This window comes from Bos mutus, chromosome 13 (genome assembly GCF_027580195.1).
Source record: "Bos mutus isolate GX-2022 chromosome 13, NWIPB_WYAK_1.1, whole genome shotgun sequence".
Taxonomy (NCBI): Eukaryota; Metazoa; Chordata; class Mammalia; order Artiodactyla; family Bovidae; genus Bos; species Bos mutus.
Genome location: NC_091629.1, coordinates 37,303,331 through 37,319,346, shown reverse-complemented (window position 1 = coordinate 37,319,346; position 16,016 = coordinate 37,303,331). Strand labels below are relative to the sequence as shown.

The window sequence follows — 16,016 nt, the reverse complement described above, 5'->3', positions numbered from 1 at the left end:
GTTCGGTTCTGAGAAGACGTGAGTAATACATAGCCTGGGCCTTTCGAGAGTGAGTGATGGGGATAGATGTAACCAGACGGCCCCAGTGCGGGAGACGCATGTGGCAAGAGAGGTCCTGAAAGGCACCAAGTGCTGTGGGAGCCCAGATGACAGAGAGGATAGACGTAACCAGACGGCCCCAGTGCGGGAGACGCATGTGGCAAGAGAGGTCCTGAAAGGCACCAAGTGCTGTGGGAGCCCAGATGACAGAGAGATGACGTAACCAGACGGCCCCAGTGCGGGAGACGCATGTGGCAAGAGAGGTCCTGAAAGGCACCAAGTGCTGTGGGAGCCCAGATGACGGAGAGGATAGACGTAACCAGACGGCCCCAGTGCGGGAGACGCATGTGGCAAGAGAGGTCCTGAAAGGCACCAAGTGCTGTGGGAGCCCAGATGACGGAGAGGATAGACGTAACCAGACGGCCCCAGTGCGGGAGACGCATGTGGCAAGAGAGGTCCTGAAAGGCACCAAGTGCTGTGGGAGCCCAGATGACAGACAGATGACGTGGACTTCCTTTTTCCCATCCGCCTTATTCAGTCTCATCTTTCTCAGGGTCCAGCGTTCCCATCTTCTCCCTAAAGACCTAATTGTGTCATGGTGCGTCCTTCCCACTCCAAGTCTGGCGGAAGCCTTGAGAAGTTTCCTCTCTGTCACAAACCCCTGGAGCATTATCATTATATTTTAAAACTCCCTTGTCTATCACAGGAAAGCTTGGAACTTGTATATAGCCACCATAGGATCTTTAAATATATATATACACATATACCCTTAAAACAACAAACAAGCAAACAAAAAATGTAGAATGAGAGTCTCCCCCCCTCTTAATTTTTTAAAACTGGTGTAGAAGCTGGGCTCAGAGAAGGTCCGTGACTTGCCCTCCAGTTTTACAGACAACGTGTGGCAGAACCAGAATGAAGTCGTGTCACAGTATAGCTTCACTGGCTGTCCTCACTGCCTCACTGAAAAGAATGATCCTCCCTCCCCCCACTCCCGGGAGACCCAGGTTCAATCTCAGGGTTGGGAAGATCCCCTGGAGAAGGGAATGGCAGCCCACTCCAGTATTCTTGCCTGGAGAATTCCATGGACAGAGGAGCCTAGCAGGCTACAGTTCAAGGGATGGCAAAGAGTTAGACACAACTGAATGACTAACACTGACCCCTACCCCACATCTGGAATTAAACTGACATCTGATTCCAGATGACAACTGGATTTAATCCACATGGTACACATCCATGCACTTTCCACTCACATCACTTCATTTGATTACTCCCCCACATCTTGAGTTGAGAAGAGTGGATGGGCCTCCCCTCAAGTCACAGACAAGGCTTCCAAGACTTCAAGGTCCAGTGATGGCCAGGACCCAGCCAGCATTGGAACCGAGTGCTTCTAACCACAAATCACACGCCATTTCTGGCACACAGCAACCTGTACAGTGAACTGTGATGAGTATCTCACGCCCCTCGTGCAAGTGGAGACCACTGGCATGTCAGGACGATGAGAAAGCATTAGGCAATTTTCTGCTCTAGGTTCTGCAGAGACTTTTCTTTGACCCCAGGGGACTTCTCAGCATCAGCTCTGGACAAGCATTACATCATTTCCTGAAACCTATGATCCAGGAAGTCGTTCATCTTGAAAAAAATAATAAAATCAAACTCTGCATTTTTTTTTCTTATCTCCCCTCTTCTTCCCAAACTGGTCTTGCACAAGCAGGTATGACCTTCCATTGGGTGACAAGTATGTCGTAAGTGAAACGTTTACAGGCACTACAGGAATGACCTGGTGCCTCGCCTACCTCATTAGAATTCTAATTGGGGTGTGTAGGAGAGGCCTCTATAAATGTAAGGCGATCCCAGCAAGGCAGTCAGTCTCCCCACACCATCCGTGCCATTCCCAGACGAGCCAGAGAGGAGGCAGAGGAAAGCGAAACATGTCTGGTGAGTGCATGGCATCTTCTCTGCCAGTCCCCGCTGGACTCCCATGCTTCTCTTGGGCCTACTGAGAGGCCAAAGTGCCCAGCTCATGACAGCTGCCTTTGGGGCTCTGAAAGCTAGAGCCTGGTTTTTTTTTTAAGGTTCTCTTCAGAGGCAACTCTTTCTCCATGCCTGCCTAGTCCCTCTAGTGTGGTCTCAGGGTTAGAGCATGTTTGGGACGAAGTCCTGAGTATAGGGCAGGTTCTTCAGTGCAGCCAGAGGCATATCCCCTTAGCTAGATGGACAAGCTTTGCCCTTTCAAGCCAGTTGGCACCTGCTTCCCATGTTTCTCAATGTCATTTTACCAGCTGTCAGTAATGTAGGCAAAGAAAAGCACGTCTCAGAGCTACAAGGGAGGGAGGGATGACAGCGTGTAAGTCGATTTAACAGAAACCATCAGCGGTGCTGGAATGCTCCTAAGTAAACTACACATCCGGAAGCACTGGCAGGCTCTTTGAAAGTGACTTGATGAGTGAAACCACCAGGAGCAGAAGGAGCAGGTATGTCGAGGACAGTCCCTAAGAGCGGCACCAGGGAAGGGTGTGAAAAAGCACTGCTGGGGAGCACGGGTTCTCTGACTCTGTGGTCACTTTGAGGACTGGGCTCTGCTTAGACAGCGCCCCCGCTCAGCAGCAGGCTAATTATTGCCTGTCGTGGGTGCTCAGCCTAGTGGGTTGGCAGCGACGCCAAACCCAAACAAGGCATGAGTCAAACCAGTAAAATATTGTGAATGGAGGTTAAGGCTGCAGGAAGGTCTGTCCAAGAAATCGCTGAGCACGATGCAAAAGGGGAATGCTGGTTACTTCAGAGGTCACAAAGACCAGGATAGGGTGGCTGCAAAAATGGACTCTTCCCTTATCCCGGACTTCTTCCCATGAATATGCAACAGTGCTGGGTTGCTAAGAAGGGGAACCTTGGATTCTGTAGACTTTAGCAAGAGGGGATAGGCCATCTCCCTCCGTACTTCCCTCCTGCCAGATGATGAGTTGCCCTTACTTGGGTCCCACAGAAATTTGATAGCTGGGCCCAGACTAGGTTTTAGTAGCATCTTTTCTGCCACCAGTTCCAAGCTCATCCATGACTGTGGGTGAAATCTGTGACATGGAAAGCAATACTGAACCTGGTTTCTCAGTTGAACTCTGTTACCAACTGCTACTGCTGAGCCTCCAGCTCCCAATTCAAGATGAAGAGCTTGAAATGGAGGGACTTCCAGGTTCCTTCCAGTACTGACTGCTCTCTTGCATGAAAGGAAAGAGGGGGCGGAGGGCGATGGGCTTCGGCAGGGGCTCAGTCCTGGAGCATGTGCACGCACAGCAGCCCACCCACTGAGAGCCCTGCAGGCATCCCCAGGGGCCCAGCGTGTCCATGTCTGTGACTCCTGGGGACACTGCACACTTAAGACTCAACTTCTGGGTCCACCAGATGCCCAAAGGTCACAGAGAAATGTGGACAATGGTCAATTCAGAGAAAATCAATTTTTAAAAAAGAGAGACAAGGAAACACCTTCATTCCCTTGAAGCTGTCACACCTGTGGTTCTTGGCCTGTCCCAGTCATGCAGCCAGGCAGGGCTCAGTAATGAATTCCTGAGTTCCTGAATGAATGAGTTTGCTTACTGGACACTCAGGGAAGGAGCCACGATGCGCAGCAGAAGCATAGAGATCGAGAGGGCAGTCTCTTCCCATGGTGGGTTCACAGTGGACTGTCATTAGGTTGCGTTATACAACCTAAGCGGAGGAAGGGATTAACCCTGGTGGCGGTTTAGGGTAGGGGAGACCCTAGGCCCCAGGTATCACCAGGTAGCGCTGGTGTGGACGATGAGCTGGACTTGGTCAGAAGTAGTTTTGGGGGTGAGGAGTGTTCTGAGAGCAGGGAAAAGGAAAAGAAACATGGGTGGTCGGGTGCATGTGACCCGGGGACTAGCGGGGCTGCAGCGTGCCGGTGCGAGAGGGCTGCTTCTGGCTCCCAGGTTAAGGTTCTTGTTGGAATCTGTGGGGTGTGATTATTCTGCCTCCCAGTGGAGACGGCAGCCTGGGCTGGGTGGATGACATGGTGGAGGAAGGCCTGGCAGCCTTCTACCCACAGTGGTTGGCACCCTCTGCCTTCCATGCACCAAGGCCAGAGCCCCATGTTGGACAGACATGCAGGCTGTGGACACAGACACTGGGCCCAGTGCGAAGGGGTTCCCCATCCTAGAGCCCACACAGAGGCCCTGAGGCAGAGTCCCTAAGGGTCAAATATGGATGCAGACCTCTGCCTACCGGAGTCCAGCACTTCTGTGTCGGGGACAGGCGCCCTGTCCCACTAGGCCGGTGAGTGTCTCCACCATCAGCTTAGCTAGGCAGAGTGCTGACTTCAGGACTCACCCTCTCTGGCTTCAGGCCCCAACCTACAGAGGACCTATATCATTCTGGGCTGTGGGTCTGCACGTTTCCTGGGAGCTCAGAGGCCGGCAGCTCCTTCTCCATTTCCAGGCCCCCACGCCTGTGTCCCTGCTGCTCTGCTCACCTCAAATAACTTCCCAGCTCAGCCTCCACCCCGCTGGGCTGTGCTCCACATATGGGGTAATCATTCTGGTCCCCAGGGCCCGCATGCCAGCCTGGGTGTGAGATGAAGAGAGGAAATTCTTTCCCCATTGCATGGAAGTAGAGGGAACGAGGCCTCTCATCTTGGTAGGAGCTGAAAGGGGTTCAGAAGGATCTGCAGTCCTCCATCTCAGCCTGTTTTCCTCCTTTGTAAATAGGAGATAGTGATTGCCCCCCTGCCTCCCGCTCAGAGTGGCCACGTGGCTTGGGGGAGAGAATTCGTGGAAAGTAGCTTTGATTGCGTAGTGTAAATAGACACTGTGTAGGCTTAAGGTAGTGATTCTCAACTCCAGCTCTGGTTCCATATTAGAATCACCAGTAGAGTTTAAGCAACCAGTGCTGTCCCAGTGGTGGGGCTTAGGCTAATATGAACTCTCCAGGTGCTCCTCGTGCACGGTGAGGGTTTAAGAAATTTGAAACTCTCTCTGGAAGTGAAGGGGACCCAGGAGTCCTTCCTTCCTCTCTCATGCGAACCGTGTAATGTCAAGGCAAGGAGGAAGCTGTGGGTGTTCCCCTCTCCCTGGCAGCTTCCTGGACTCATGCCCATTGCCGCCACCACCACCCCCTCGGCTAGATGCAGGGTGCAGCCTGGAGTGGCACATGGTCAGGCTGCACTGGCTTCAGTGTGAGCTTGGGCCGGTCTCTGCCTGAGCGTGTGATGTTTGGCAAGTGATGACATTTGACTGGACTTTCAAATCCCTCATCTGTGAAATGGGAATGACAACATCAGAGGGGTTTGTAACTGTGAAGGGACATATGCAAGTAAAACACTCAGCACCTTGTCTGCCCATCTGAGGTCCTCTATGACAGCCCAGAAAAAGCTCAAACCCTTCTCCCTCCTGTGTCGCTGGTGCCATTATGTGTGGGATCCTAAGACCTCTGTACCACTGACAGGAGCCCAGGTGCCAGTGATGGGTGCTTGTGGGGTCCCAACCAACACCCTACAAGGAAGGATATTTGGTTTCACTGTTCCCTTCTACAGAGAGGCTGAGACCTTGCTCAAGGCTGCTCGAACCACCAGTTCAGGGCTCACTCAGTTTTGTCCTGGCACCCTTGCCAGCCCCTTGCTCAGTGCCCCCCAGGGAATCCCTATTTCCCCACCACCTGAGCACCAAGAGATTGTACCACCCATGCTGCACAGGATTGAAAATGTCTGAATGCAGAGGAAAGATGAAGGGAAGCAGCACAGGCTAGAGAGAGAAAGAAGAGACTGGTGAGGGCTGGGGTGAGGGAGGACCTGGCCAGGAGCTGGAGACATCCTGATGCCCAGAGGAGAGGGGTGTGTTGCAAGTAACAGCCTCCCAGTGACCAGGATCTAAGACCCGGTTTGTGGGCCAAGCTCTGACTTTCAACTACCAGTGACCTCAGTAGACCTTCCAGGACCTCAGTTGTTTTACCTGTCACTGGGAATATTGCATCATATCGCTGCTTTTCAAGCTGCCAGTTTTCACCATTAGCAAGCTGTAAAATCAGTTTAGTGGATTGTGACCAGCAAATTATTTTAAAAATGAAGTAGAAAATATCACTGTGCATTGTGCATAGTAAGGGTTCATACTGTTTTGGGAAACTTCACATCAATTATAAACCCATGTGTGTAAGCAATGTACAAAATGTCCTTTTTAATGCAGTCTCTAACAAAAAACTTGAAGACATTTGGCTAGATGATTTTTAATATATCTGTCCTGTGAGTCACGTTTCACAGTCTAGAATCTGTTCTGTGCTTCTCTTTTTATCCTTGCCAAGAGTGGGCCACAGAATAAGAGGGGAGGGCATTACACTACCAGTTACATGCAGCTAGGTTTGGCTGTAAATGACAGTGAATCCCAAATAACAATGACTTAAAGAAATGAACAAGACAGACGTTTACTGGATGTAGGCAGTTCTGGTGGGTGGGGCAGCTGCACAATCCTGAGGGGCCTGGGCTCTTGTAGGCCCCTACTCTGTCATCCCAAAGGCATGTGTGGTCTAGACTGAGTCCACATCACACCCAGACCTGGGACAGCAGGTGGAAGAAGATGGAAATAAGCAGGCTAAGGGCCTTTGCCAACTATTTTGGAAAAAGAGGTTTCCTCAGAATTGAAAACAGGTATTCAAACAAATGTTTGCAAAGAAACATTCAGAGCAGCACTATTTAGAAGAGTCAAAAGGTATAAACAACCCAAATATCCATCAACTGATAAATGGATTAACAATATACAGTGTATCAACATAGTGGAATATTATTCAGCCATAAAGAAGGAATGAACCTCTGATACACTCTATCACATGGATGAACCTTAAAAACATAATGCTAAGTGAAAAACCAGACTCAGAGACTATATGACTCCATTGATACGAAATGACCAGAGCAGACAAATCTATGGAAACAGAAATCAGATTATCGGTTGCTGGGGGCTAGAGTTGGGGAGGTGGGAAGTGATTGCTAGTGGGTGGGGGATTTATCTTGAGGATGAAGAAAAAGTTCTGAAACTAGAAAGTGTTGATGGTTGCACAACATTGTGAATGTACTAAATGCCACTGAATTGTATGCTTTAAGTGGTTAAAATGGTGAATTTCACCTCACTTTTTACCAAAGAGGTTTCCTAGGAATTAAGAATTAATACATTTAACTTGCACCTATAAGTCATTGGCCAGAACTCATTCACATGACTCCCAGCTGCAGGGGAGCCTGGCCATTAGCGTGAAGGATTTTATTACCAAGAAAGGAGGAGTGAGTGTACACTGTGATAGACATTTAGCAGTCACTACCACATCAGTGGTGCTGGTGGCACTGATATTCTCAGAATAAAGAAGATGGGGAAACTGCCCCTGGCCTGCTGGTGGAGTTAAGCAGTGAGTCCAAGAGGCAGCATGGGATTGTGAGACGGGCCCTGGATAAGAGTCCAGAGACATCCCACTGTGGGAAAATCACTTCCTGGGACTCCATGTCCTCACAGCCAGAATAATAGTCGGGGGAGATGCTCAGTCTCCAAAATGTTACTCTCTTTGATGTTTCTGAGAGTCTCTGTTGATGAGTCAATTGTAGGGGTGAAGCCACTCTCCTTTCATCCCTGCCCTTCATCCAAGCAGGCACAAAGAACAGCTCTGAAGCTCATAAACATCCATGAAGTTGTAAACTCAGATGGTTGTGCACCTCCCCTATTCCCTGCCCTGTTGTTCACCCACCAAGGCATGTCCGACTCTTTGTGACCCCATGGACTGCAGCAAGTCAAGCCTCCCTGTCCCTCCCCATCTCCCAGAGTTTGCCCAAGTTCATATCCATTGAATTGGTGATGCCATCCAACCAACTCATCCTCTGTCGACTTCTTAGCCTCTGCCTTCAATCTTTCCCAGCATCAAGGTCTTTTCAATGAGTCGGCTCTTTGCATCAGGTGGCCAAAGAATTGGAGCTTCAACTTCTGCATCAGTCCTCGAAATGAGTATTCAGGGTTGATTTCTCTAAAATTGATTCTCTGAAACCAGGATTGACTGGTTTCATCTCCTTGATGTCCAAGGGACTCTTGAGAGTCTTCTCCAGCACCACAGTTCGAAAGCATCATTTCTTCAGCACTCAGCCTTCTTCATAGTCCAACTCTCACGTCTGTACCTGACTACTGGAAAGATCATAGCCTTGACTGTATAGACCTTTGTCAGCAAAGTGATGTCTTTGATTTTTCATGCACTGCCTATATTTGTCATAGCTTTCCTGCCGAGAAGCAATCATCTTTTAATTTCATGGCTGCAGTCACCATCTGCAGTTATTTTAGAGCCCAAGAAAAGGAAATCTGTCACTACTTCCACCTTTTCCCTTTCTATTTGCCATGAAGTGATGGGACCAGATGCCATGATCTTATTAGCTTTTTTTTTTAATAGTGAGTCTTAAGCCAGCATTTTCACTCTCCTCTCTCACCCTCATTAGTGGCTCTTTAGTTCCTCTTCACTTTCTGCCATTAAGGTGATTTCATCAGCATATCTGAGGTTATCCCCTGCTCTTTCCTTTCTAGAACAAACTCAGGCTGAGATTAGTGCTACATGAAGGGGTGGCAGGTGGGAAAACAAAGGCCCCTGCATAATCCACAAACAGGATCATCAGATCACTGATTTGGACTGGCAAGCTGATCCTAGGGTTCAGAAGTGGGGTGACAACTGAAGGCAGCCAGCCGAAGAAGGGTTTCAGGAACCACCTGGGAGCTTTGCGAGCATGCTCTCAACCTGCCCATCCCACTTGGGGGTTCAGGGATGTTCCCGTTCTCTCACGTCTCATGTAGAATGCCTTTGGGATGCATTGGCCTTCCAGTGACTCATCGTCTCCTCTGCATCAGAATACAAATGCCAGAAAGGAGGACAATGTGTAGTGAGGTTCTTCACCACCTGGGTGTATTCTGGACTGAAGGAACTGCCAGGGTTCCCCTCTCAGGTGGAGAACAGGAGACCATGGCAACAGAGAGGGTAAGGCCTGTCAGTCACTAAGTACATGACCTCAAACAAGACATTCATCTCCTTTGGTTAAGGAGTTTGAGATCGACATGTGCACTCTGCTATATTTAAATTGGATAACCAGCAAGGTGTTACTGTATAGCACAGGGACCTCTGCTCAGTGTTATGTGGCAGCCTGGATGGGAGGGAAGTTTGGGGGAGAATGAATACATGTAAATGTATGGTAGAGTTCCTTTGCTGTCCACCTGAAACTATCACAACATTGTTAATTGGCTATGCTATGCTATGCTAAGCCACTTCAGTCGTGTCCGACTCTGTGCGACCCCATAGACAGCAGCCCACCAGGCTCTGCCATCCCTGGGATTCTCCAGGCAAGAACACTGGAGTGGGTTGCCATTTCCTTCGCCAATGCAGAAAAGTGAAAAGTGAAAGTGAAGTCATTCAGTCGTGTCCGACTCTTAGCGACCCCATGGACTGCAGCCCACCAGGCTCCTCCATCCATGGAATTTTCCAGGCAAGAGTACTGGAGTGGGGTGCCATTGCCTTCTCCTAATTGGCTATACTCCAATATAAAATTAAAAAAAAATTTTTAAGATATTTATCTCTCTGAGTGTTAGTTTCCAGTTTCTTTTTTTCTTCAACTGAAGTATAGTTGATTTACAATGTTGTGTTAGTTTCAGATGAACAACAAAATGATTCAGTTATACATAAATATATATTCTTTTTCATTATAGGTTATTACAAGATATTGATATAGTTCCCTGTACTCTACCCAGGGACCTTGTTGTTTATCTCTTTCATATATACCAGTGTGTATTTGCTAATCCCAAGCTCCTAGTTTATCCCCCCAACCCAGTTTCTAGTTTCTATAAAGATTTCATCCATGGTGTGTGTAAGTTGCTCTGTGTTCTGTTAACAGCAGTTGACACACAGGACACTAATGACAAATGTGAGTCCTGTTTTTCCTCACCCTGCAGCTCAGAGAAGCCTTGCACATCCCACAAGCACTCCAGGGAGAAGCAAGACTCTCTCATCCAGCGCTCACGGTGGGAGAGGCAGAGATGATCTCTGTCAGCCGAGGACCCCACCTAGTGTGTGCAAAGTGCCCTTTATCTCCTTTCAGTGTCTCTGCAGTCAAGGCACCCTAGAGCCCAGTCTTTTCTTCATCATTTTCCCTACAGACAAGCCGCTGGGTTCTGGGATGAAAGAGACACACCTCTACTTTTTTTTTTTTAATAATTAGAATTGTTTTATTTTTCAGGACTTAGGCAAACCTATGTGAACTGGCCGTGTGTACTTCTGTGTGTTGATTCCCCCCTTTTCTTGCAAATCTCTTTTTAAAAATTGAAGTGTAGCTGATTTACAATATTATATTAATTTCATATCTATAACATGGGGTTTCAATTTTTATAGATTACATTCCATTTAAAGTTGCTATAAAATATTGGCTATATTTCCTGTGCTGTACAATCTATCTTTATATTCATTTTATACTTAACAGTTTGTAACTCTTTTCCCCCACTTCTATCTTGCCCTCTCTTCCCACTGGTAACCACTAGTTTGTTCTCTGTATCTATAAGTCTGTTCTGTTTTGTTGTATTCATTCATTTGTTTCATTTTCTTAGATTTCACATGTAAGTGATAATATATAGTATTTGGCTTCCTGGGTAGTGCAGTGGTAAAAAGTCTGCCTGCCAATGCAGAACATGCAAGAGAAGAGGGTTTGATCCCTGCGTTGGGAAGATTCCCTGGAGTAGGAAACGGCAACATGCTCCAGTATTCTTGCCTGGAAAATTCCATGAACAGAGGAGCCTGGCAGCCTATAGTCCATGGGGGTCACAAAGAGTCGGACACCACTGAGTGACTGAGCACATGCGCATGCGCGCGCACGCGCACGCGCACGCACGCGCACACACACACAGAGTATTTGTCTTCCACTGTCAGATTGATTTCATAAGACCCTCCAGGTCCATCCATGTTATTGCAAATGGCAAAATTTCATTCTTTTTTATGGTTGAGTAGTATTTTATTGTGCATACATACCACATCTTTTTATTTATCTGTTAATGGACACTTAGATTGCTTCCATAGCTTGCTATTGTAAATAATGCGGCTATGAACATTGTATCTTTTTGAATTGGCCTTTTTTTATTCTTTGGATAGATATCCAGGAATGGAATTGCTGGGTCATATGATAGTCCTATTTTTAGTTTTTTAAGGACCCTCAATACCGTTTTCCATAGTGGCTGTACCAATTTACATTCCCTCCAACAGTATACAAGGATTCCCTTTTCTCCACACCCTCGTCAACATTTGTTATTTGTGGAGATGCCTCTGCTCTTGACACAGCGCTAGTAAACAGTGCTTAAGCCTTGGCAGAAACCAGCTACAGATGGGAATCCCTGCTGCCCCCCATTCCTTAACCTGTGCTATCAGAGGGCTGTCTGGGGACATATTTCCTGTTCTCAACCCATGGTTGAGAATAGTGAGCTTCTCCTGGGGAGAAGACACACATCCTTTTGGATTTGGGAGTGGAGAGGAATCTCTGGGGAGACTTGTGTGACCTCAGACCACTGTACCTAAGAGCTCTTCTTTTTTCTAAAGCGAGACAGTGAGTAAATCTCTACCAAATCCCATGCACAGATGATAGTAAGTGCAGTTGGTAAGAGGCAGGGTTTAGAAGGTGGGGACTTTGCCCTAGAGGGTCCTAACTTTCAGCAAGCCAGGTCTCTGCAGGTCATATAGAGCTTGATGCTTGCCAGAGACCACCCAAGATCTGAGCTCTCACCGTTCAACATTTATGGGCAGGAATGTTCATCTCCCTCTGTCCCACCTTTCCCTCTGTGCCTTTCTCTTCAATCAGTAGATACTTGGCTGCATGAATGTTTTCATTCCCTGAGTTTAAGAAAAAAAGCTTTTTAATTTATTCTTTCAATAGTTATTTGCTCAATGCATAAATAAATGAGTGGATGTGTGAATGAATGACTCTTTAGTACACTGAGCAGGTGGCACGATTACCTTCTAAGCCTGCTTCAGCAGCAACCTTGGTTCATCACCCCAGATTCTGCATCCCACTTGAGTCGACGATGAGCCTGTGCCCACCCCTGGAGCTGCTTGGAGGATCCCCAGCCCCAGGCCTGCCCTGGAGCCATGCCCTCTGTCTCCCCTTTCTCTTCCAGACAAGACCTCTGCTCCAGCCAAAAATACGCCTGCTCTTCTGGGCCTTCGGTCTCTCTGCCTGTTGTCTGAAATGCGCTTGACAAAATTCTCTCTTCCTTCAAGGCCTGGCATTTTTGATGAATTTTTTTTCTGATTCCTATAACTGAAAGTGATTCTTGCCTGCATGTCCTAGACATCTTTTTGGGTTGGGGGAGGAGATTGGATTTCTCTCATCATTCATTCTGACATGTTGTCTTATGCACTGCTGAAGCTCTTTGAGGGTTAAAACTAATTTTCATACATTTTCACACCCCAACATGTGCCTTACATAGTGTCCTACAAATAACAGGTAATCTCTCTATAAACATTAATGAATACCCCATATACACCTTTCCTTATAGACTAAATTTGGAGCCCTAGTCATGAAGGTCATTGCATGACATTAGTTTTATGTTTGTTTGTTCATTTAGCCCTTCATTTGTTTATCTGATTGTCCTAATCTAGTCAAGCAATGTGCCAGGCATTAGAATATAAAGATACAGAAGGCACATTCTAATGAACAGAGGCAGACATATATAAATAAGAGTTGAGTCGTCACACTCCCATCATAGCTGTGACCACATCGTAAAGACAGAGACCAGTTTCATTTGCAGAAGATTGGATGTTGTAAAGTCTCAAACATAACTCAAAGGAATTAAATATCTCAAAAGCTTTAGAAAGGTTGAACTCCTCATATCCCATGGAATCTCTCATAACCCTTCTCAGCTTAGCTCCCTCACCTACACAATCATCTGAGAAGTTGGAGGTAGATTTTGAGGCATTTGTCCTCAGGGTCTTATCCAGGGATCTCATGGCTTGAGACCACTCTTGCCAGTGAGCCTTTGAAAGGCCCTCCAGGCCAGTGGTTTCCCAATCTCTGGGCCTCAAAATGCTTCCCAGAATCCTTCTCAGCATCAGGGGCATAGGCCGACAACAAGGTGTTGCACATATAAAGTACAGATGACACGGTAATCATTTGCTGGGTGTTGGCGTGATAGAAGGCACTTGGCGTCTGGGAAGACACAGAGGAAGCCAAAGCAGGGCGGTAGATTCAAGAGAAGCGGCCTCCTCCCGGTCCTACGTGCGCCACTGTCTACAATGGAAGGAGGATAGCGTGGACAGAATGGCTTACTCAGTTTCCTCGCTGGTTGGGGGAAGCTACTTCCTTGAGGGCTGAGTGACAGTCAGCCAGGTGGCAGGGGAGGCGAGGTAGTGTGTGCAAAGCATCAGCCACCTGAAAATGCGGGTGGGAGTAGGTTGTGAAGTGCTTGCCATCTTGCGTTTTAATGTGATTTTTCCAAGAAGATTCTTCCCCAGCTAGCCCTGTCCAAAAGCTGTCTCTTTGGTAACTTACACCTTTTCCTATATGCCACCATCCCTTTTCTCCCAGTATCTCAAGTCCTCTTTTCTGTCTCATGGCTTTAGGACTCCAGAGTGTCGACTGGCAGATAGCCTCCAACCGGCAGGCACATCACACAGAGAGGTTCTACGGCAAGGATCTCCTGGTACGGAGAGGCCAACTCTTCCAAGTGTCACTGACCTTATCCCAAGGTCTCAGCTCTGGAGGACGTGTGACATTCACAGCTTCCACAGGTACCTGCTCACTGCTCCCTGCCCCCCTCCCACATACACACCTTGAGGAAACCTTGGGGCTGTGCATCCAAGGGGCGGCGGCGGTGGTGGTGGCCTCAGGCTCTAACCCAGATCTACCATTGACTTAGCAGAGTCAAGTTTCACCTATCTCTGAGGGTCACAGTCTTAACCTCAAGAGGGATTTGGACCATGTGATCTCCAGTTGCTTCCAGTGCCATAACATGCTGCTTCTTTGTATAACATCTCCCAAAGAATCTCTGCAGTTATACTGGGATCTGGTTTCTCCACAGTCAGCCAAGACTACTTGGTTTCCATTGTCCTATGTCTTTCCAGGGCCTTACCCCTCAGAGTCGGCCAATACAAAGGCTGTGTTTCCACTCTCCAATGGGACAAGTAGCAGCGGCTGGGGTGCACAACTTGTGTCCAGCAGGAACAATGTTCTGAACATCTCCATCCTTAGTCCTGCAAATGCACCCATTGGAAGGTACACGCTAAACATGCAGATCTCCTCCCAGGGCAGTGACTCCACGCTGAAACTTGGGACATTCATACTGCTCTTTAACCCCTGGTTGCAAGGTAGGCATCCAAACACCCACACTCCCAGCCATCAGCTAAGGGATGTCCATGGAAAAGAGATGGAGGGAATGATTTTCATGGGCTCAGGTTTGATTAGGGGAAGTTTGTGGAATAGGGGACGAGCACAGAAGCTAGAAGTCAGAAGCCAGGGGTTTTGGCCCAGCTCTGCCTCTGAACCCACTATGTGAGTCTGGCAGTCTCTCTACCCTTCTGAGCCTCAAATTCCTCACCATTAGATGGACAGCTTGCTATTTCTGGGGCTATTGCAAGGATCTCATGAGTTTTTGAAAACTCTATAGTATGGTGTCATGACTACAGCATCATTCTGCAGCATGGAGACAGCTTGTGCCCGAAGAAGCAAGTTTTTCATTCCCAGAGATCTCATTTTCAGATTCTTAGGTCATCCCAGCTTCTCTTTCAAGTTTATGGTTCTCATGATATGACGTGGAAGCATTTTAGCCCAAGGCTTCATTCCTCAGTGGAGTTGGGGGAAGGGTTGAAGGTGTGGCTTGCTCCAGCCACCATGTGGGTACTCAGGACTGAGAAAAGGACGAGTCTCTATAGTTCTCTGTAAGATTCTATCCCCTGCCATCTGTTTTTTTCTTGTCAAACAGCTGATAGTGTCTTTATGAGTAACCATGCTGAGAGAGAGGAATATGTTCAGGAAGATGCTGGCATCATCTTTGTGGGAAGCACAAATCGAATTAGCATGATTGGCTGGAACTACGGACAGGTAAAAGGGTCATAGAGGCTGGCAGTAATGTCCCTATTCTACCCAAAGAAGCTCCACAGCAGACCCCACAGATAGGTGGCAGTTCCCAAATCTGTCCATTTGCCTGCTTCTTATTTGTTCATCCATTCATTGATGACCTACTATGTGCCAGGGGCCAAGGTACACCTATGGATACAGGAGATGGATACGACATATTTCATGTCTTTGAAGAGGTCACACTTTCATGGGCAAAACAGACACATAACTAAATTGATGCAACAACGTGTTATTGGTACCATGATGCATGAATGAAGATAAGGCCCAGTAGAGACTTGCACAACAGTATAGTTTCTGTTATTCATTCCGCATCATAATGTGATGAAATTTCCTTGGTGTGAGCATTCGACCTTCCAAGGGTCCTATGGTACTATGACATCTGAATCCACAGAATTCCCGAGTTTGCTCAGCTAGCCACATCCAGGGATTCCCTCCATATTTTCTTCTTTCCGGCAGACAAATGAAGTATTTCAATGAAGCACCTTGGATGGAGTGCCATGGATGTCCAGCAGAGGGTGGACAGGTGCACATTCTGCCATGTCCAGATCCCTTTCTGGAGTCAACCAGGGCACATCTGCCATGTATTCTATCTTCAGTATAATGCCATATATTTTATATGTTGAGTTTTAAATGTTGTGTTCTGTGTTAAATTTCGTAGAAAAGAAAAAGGGGTGGGGTGGGTGCACTGAGGGGTGGAAGGGAGGATATTTTTGATGGGGTGATCTGGGAGAACCTTGCTTAGAAAGGAACTTAGGATAAGAAACTTAATGGAGACAAGGGAGCTGGATAGATATCTTGGGGAAAGGCATTGGAGGAAGAAAGAACAGCATATATGAAGACTCTAAGGCAAGAAAGAGCTTGGCCTTCTCCA

The 16,016-nt window shown here is 47.6% G+C and overlaps 1 protein-coding gene across 1 annotated transcript in view; it reads left to right on the top strand.

The window, feature by feature from the left end:
• The first annotated feature begins 1,859 nt into the window (after positions 1-1,859).
• Positions 1,860-16,016, top strand: part of TGM3 (transglutaminase 3) — a 43,970-nt gene continuing 29,813 nt past the window's right edge. Inside the window, exons 1-4 of the mRNA XM_005893928.3 lie at positions 1,860-1,974; positions 13,633-13,800; positions 14,134-14,376; positions 14,991-15,109. Of these exons, the coding sequence (XP_005893990.2) occupies positions 1,968-1,974; positions 13,633-13,800; positions 14,134-14,376; positions 14,991-15,109 (537 nt within the window). The 5' untranslated portion in view covers positions 1,860-1,967. The remainder of the gene's footprint in view (positions 1,975-13,632; positions 13,801-14,133; positions 14,377-14,990; positions 15,110-16,016) is intronic.